General features: G+C 33.0%; 1 protein-coding gene across 1 annotated transcript; it reads right to left on the reverse strand.

Annotated features, from left to right (window-relative positions):
* Positions 1-621: 621 nt before the first annotated feature.
* On the reverse strand, positions 622-4,570 carry LOC107780691 (uncharacterized). The gene is made up of 6 exons (XM_016601259.2): positions 3,522-4,570; positions 3,214-3,434; positions 2,454-2,661; positions 1,772-1,857; positions 1,411-1,502; positions 622-1,280 (listed from the first exon to the last, which is right to left on the reverse strand). Exons 1-6 carry the CDS (start codon positions 3,609-3,611, stop codon positions 1,039-1,041), a joined length of 939 nt encoding a protein of 312 aa, XP_016456745.1. The 5' UTR covers positions 3,612-4,570; the 3' UTR covers positions 622-1,038.
* Positions 4,571-5,998: the final 1,428 nt, after the last annotated feature.

Here is a 5,998-nt window from a genome sequence, read left to right on the forward strand (position 1 = left end):
CTCAATTATTATTGTATATTAACTTGTATATAAGAACTCATAAATTTTAAATCCTTAATCCGCATGTGTGAGTGAGAGTCATCAATATAGATGAGGCACATTGCATTATGTATTCTATCTTCCAAGTTCCAAATATTATTTGACTTTTTCCCATCTTTTCATTTAGAGTAAAAGTTTCTCCTCAGCAGCAAGTTATCTATTTCTATAGATTAATTTGTTAAATAATAGAAAATGACAAACATTTATTCAATTCACCCAGTAAAAAGCTCTAACCATTCTTAGATATAATGAAGGGAAGACTAAAAAGCTGGGGAAAAATGAAAGAGAATTTTGGTTGTATGATAAGAGGACTACATACACAAAGTCCAGTAAACACTAAACAGAACCAACAGATTTAGTGCTGGTTTCTGAAATCTTACTAATTTAGAAAATAACACACATTAGTATGGCACTGACATAATGTCGACACCACTGCTGTGGCTGTTTGTGTAACAAAATAGGACCCACCCTCTATTCATGTTTTAGACTTTCTGAGACCTTTAATAAAAATCATAAACCAACCTCATCCACAACCAACAAACAGCTAGTCTTTCAATGTGAACAGAAGAAGAACCCATCATCTTTTCTCCACTTGTACTGGAATTTACTGTTTAAAAAGATCCAACTATTTACATGAAATGAAAATATTACAAGGAAAGCACAAAAGAAACACCAAAAAGACACCTCAGAATTTATACAAAAGATGGAGCAATTTGCACAAGCGTGCAAGAATTGCTCACAAAGTGCTAGGAGTCATCACAGTCATGTCCTACCAATTAGTCCTCTATACAAAAAGAAGTCACAACATCCTCAGTTTGGGATAAGGAGAAGATCACATAAAAAAGCCTAATGCCTTTCTTTACATAAGAGATATCCTCAGTACTAAGGCTGTTAATGCTACCAACGCGACAAACCAAAACACCTCAGAGCCTACAAGAAGGGATTCCAGTGATCAGCCCCATTGGCGGGGTTTAAAGTGCAGTTCATCATTTGAAATAGTTAGCCACGACGAATACCCATGAAATAGTTGAAGTCATGGTGCTGGACACCCAACTGCTTTAGCCAAGAATCCGCCACACTAAAAAGTGATGCCAGCCTCTCTTGGTCCCTTCCATTCCTGTCTGAAAGCCACACATCACCCTGCATCTTGTAAGTGCCCAAACCGAAAGGTGGAAGTGGGATACTTTCTCCTTCCTTTCGTTTCTGTTTACCATTCTCCATGTCATCTTCAAGGTCCATATCTGCACGAGACGACCAAAAGATTAGTGTAAAAACATTCTGTACGTCATCAAGTCGTCCGCTCATACAATAGCAATTAAAAAGGGAAAAGCAATGGTAAATTCAATGTCCAAAGGACAGATCAAACAATACCTTGGAAAGAAGAAGAAAGGGTGTGGAATGTGAGAAAGCATGCTGACAAGTCTTTAATGGTTCTTCCCATAGGAATGTGATATATTGGATACCTGTAATGTTCAGGTCAAAAAGGGTTAGTAACAAAATCCTTCTCATTATTACTGGTTGCAACCAAACAGGTGAGCAATACCAAGAGGATGCAAGATCAACTTAAGTAGTATGAAATTGGTTGCACTACAGGGAAACAAGAACCAATTGAAACTATTTTATGCGTCTGAATTTTCATTAACTTGATAAAATCTACTCCAATAAACCATCAGTTCCATGATCATAAGAGCCCCGAGAGACGAAGACACACAGGGGGAGAGAGTTGGCATACCAAGCAACTGACATCCAACTAGCTGGTGAAAGATCTACGCTTCTCAACGACATTAATCCAGGGTATCTTTCAGCTAAGCCACTAATCTGCGAGCAAAATGAATCAGAATTTTGAGTCAAATAAACTTATAAAACAAAGCAATATATGCTAAAAAGTTCAAACCACATGTTTCACATGGAATCTTATACTATATCTTTTCAAATAAAGAATCATTAGACAACTCTAATGCATAAAGAAAGAACAAATGCTTCTAATTTTGTCTGATCAGTTCCATAAACAAAGATGGGTCTGTGATTAAGTCAAACATAAATGTCCGGATTAGGCTAGAATACAGAATAAAGAACAAAAGTAATAGATATATCACCAATGATTTTAGGGAGAAGGGTACTAAAAAGTATAATAAGGCCTGTAAATTTGTACTTAAAAGTCAAACTAAGAACTATTCCTATCATCCCTATTAACAGAAACAAACCCCAGTTAGTCCTTTTTTCTTTCTAATATGAAGTTCATAAAAAGAAAGGGGTCGATAACAAAGGAAACAAGAGATAAAACTAATTGGAAATATACAACTAAACTTGCTACCACATACATTTCCTAAAGCACTAGCTACCAGTATAAATTTTGGATCAAAAGAAGACTTTCAAGAGCAGGGGAATAGAAGCTAAAGGGGACAAAAAGAAACCTTGTCCATCAAAGGGACTCTTCCATAGGGAGTAGATCTCTCAAAATACTGAAAATAAAGATAGCCCCATCTATCATTCATTTGCCAAAGACTATCTCCTTCCTCAGAGGAACAACCATCCCATCTTGATAGCTTTTCACTTTCACTCTCGTCGCTGAACGAATCACTGAACGAGTCCCTCGTCTCGCAAACAGACTCAGTCTCTTCCCTAAAAGAAGATCAAAATGTAGAACAATTTCATTATCTCCACAATTATGAACCAAAGTTGCTACTCTAATATGCAGTTAACAAACTTTGAATGATCTAACTTTTGGGAAACGCATAATTACTAACATAAACAAAACTACTAATCTTTAATACTACTAATTTAGCCTATTTAGCTTCAAAAGAACAGAATTTATGCTGCCATCACAAACTTTGACCGACTCAACTTGGCACGCAACCAATGCTTTGTTACTTCCAAAAACACGAAATCCTTTTGACAATATGCAGTTAACAAACTTTGAATGATCTAACTTTTGAGAAACGCATAATTACTAACATAAACAAAACTACTAATCTTTAATACTACTAATTTAGCCTATTTAGCTTCAAAAGAACAGAATTTATGCTGCCATCACAAACTTTGACCGACTCAACTTGGCACGCAACCAATGCGTTGTTACTTCCAAAAACACGAAATCCTTTTGACAAGAAAAGACCCCCAAAATTGATGATCAAATTGAGATACTGTAAAATGTAGAACCAAAAAGAATTCTACCTTAGAAAATTAACAGAAGACCTGCTCGTAAAGATTTGAATAGCTGAAAGATAAGGCACGTAATATTGAACTAAAGTTTCGCCTGTATCCATTTTAATAGGAACTCCAGCCCCATAAGCACTCCATTCATCATAACAATTCCAAAGATCAGCCAAAGTAAAATATTCAACCTTCTCTCTTTCCCAAGGATGCCATAACCTATTCAGATTCCTAATCTCACTCTGCAAATAAAACATTAATCACATTTATTAAATTAAAAAATGTTACATATTTCTAATAAACAGAAATGAATTCGAAAAAAAAAATACCTGGGGTAGAAATTGGGAAGGGACTAACGGTGTGGTGCATTCCAAGAAGCAATCAAGGTTTGATTGCAATGAGCTTTTGTCCATTGACATGATTATTATTCAAGAAAAACTGAGAGAGAGAAAGAGATAGGAATTTACTGTTTCTCTCTCTAAACTCTGTGAAACAGAGGAGACCCAAAAGAAACAGAGAAGTAGAAAAACAAAAACACAAAGTAGAAATGGGAGAAAGGGAGAGAGAGAAAATGACGGGATTGTATTAGTATGAGAATGAGAAGGGGCGAATATAACTCGGTCTAATATACAAGGTGAAAAATAAATAAATAAATTAGAAACCAATTTTTGACGTTTAGACAACTAATTATTATACGGAAAATTAAAGAAAAAAGGAAGACAGAAAGTCGTCTTTTTTTATTTTTTCTCTTTCTTTTCCCTTCACTTTCCGGTCACCGCGAACCAAAGACTCCGGCGTGATTTTCTCCCTTTCAGTCAAAACCCACAAATCTAGTAAGCAGAATAGTTACCCACAAATCTAAAGTACAATTTTTCGTTCCACTAAACTTAAAGAAAACACAAACCCAAGAAAAAACTAGAGAGACTTGTCTTTCAATTCAAATGAAAAATATAGCCGACTCTCAAAGCAAAAAAACAAACAAACTGAATTTTACATAACAAGTTCTGCTTTCTGGTTTTCTTCTCTGGAAAATGACGTGCCCTTTCTACTCTGCAACCCCAAAAAAGATGAAACAGAATTCCAAAAGAGAAAAACATGAAAACAAACAAAATAAGCCGTGAGTTTCACGCAATATATGAGAGAGAGAAAGATAAAAGAAAATGAGGAGAAAAAGTTAGATGTTTGAGTCACGCGAAGAAACCAAGCGTCTTTCACTTTGTGCTGTTACAAAAATGAGAGAAAAGCCAAATACAGAGTGATTTGTAGTTATAAGTTATAACCTATTCTTAACGGAATTCCATGGTTTCTGATAAAAAAGGAACCAAAACTTTCTTCATAAAAGCAACACCTATTTAGATATTACTGCTATCCAAGTATAAGGTCCAAATATTAACCTATTTAGTAGTAGTAATATAATGAATTTTTTAATGTTTTCTTATTATTGCTTTGAATTAAATTTTGTAAGCTTGCTCCTAGATTTTTGGTGACCGGTTTAACTGGCTGGAATAAGAACAAGATTGTGGGTGTGAGGGGGAGAGATTAGTAGTTGGGTGTAATAAATTAAGGGCATGAGAGTGGAATATTTAACATTAAATGACTTTAGGTGTCTCTTTCAATCATTAACCAGTGGAAGGATTTTTTTTTTTTCTTCCTATGGAGTCAATTGGTAGAGTATATTAGCTAGGGTATTTAGTAATGTTGGGATTAGTAATGTTGATAAGTATTATTATTTTTTATGGGTGAAAATTATTTGCACCCCAAACTTTGCTTTAAAAATCGAATTCCCCCTTTATTTTAAACAATTATCATTCTCCCCCTTATTTCTCAATCATCTTTTTAAAATGACTATTTTAACCTCTATATTATCAATATCTATCTCTTTACGGTTTTTATTTTTTACCTTTTTAGTATCATGATATTTTTTTTTTCTAATATCTATGCTATGAACTTATGTAATGGATAACTTTTATTTTCAAAATAAAAAAAATAAAAAATGATATCCAAGCATATAATTCCTTGATGTTGAATAATAAAAAGGATGAGCAAAATAAAAATTAAAATAAAATAATTTGCTTTCATCAACCATTGTATTCATAGCAATCAAATTTCAAAAATTTGTTTACACAATCAAGAATAAAATATAGTGAGAACCTTATAAACATATCCTAAATGCAAATAATATAAAATTTTATAATTATTAAAAGTAAAGGCAGATTTTATAATACTCTCCTAAAGAATTATCTATTTATCACTAAGAAATTATAACTTAAATATATACTTAATGCGCATTATATTATAAAGGAATATGAAATAATCCCTTGGGAGCTGGTATGTCCTTTTAGTTCTGGTATGGGGAAGGCCGATCAAATGTGACAAAATAATAAAAAGTATTCTATTTATAGTATGAATAAATTTATATTATAATATATAATAAGGTATAATATCATATAAATTATAGGAAAAATCATTAAAAAATAGCATGTAAAATAAAAAAGAGTATTACACATAGAGGATGAAATTGAAAAATAACAAGGGCAAAATAGATATTATGTAGGATAAAGGGGGGTGAATGATAATTGTTCAAAATTTAGGGTGTTGGAGAGGGGGGGTTTGATTTTTAAACTAAAGTTAAGGGGTGTAAATAATTTTCACCCTATTTTTTATTGACGATTTACTTTGGTATATCAAAAATAACATGTATTGCAGAATTTTAAAAAAGAAATATTTGTTTAAAAGAATACGCTCCACATGTGTTGGAAAAATATGGAAAAAAGTTTTGAAAGGACAATCTTGTCTTTATACATGC

This window comes from Nicotiana tabacum, chromosome 2 (genome assembly GCF_000715075.1).
Source record: "Nicotiana tabacum cultivar K326 chromosome 2, ASM71507v2, whole genome shotgun sequence".
Lineage (NCBI taxonomy): Eukaryota > Viridiplantae > Streptophyta > Magnoliopsida > Solanales > Solanaceae > Nicotiana > Nicotiana tabacum.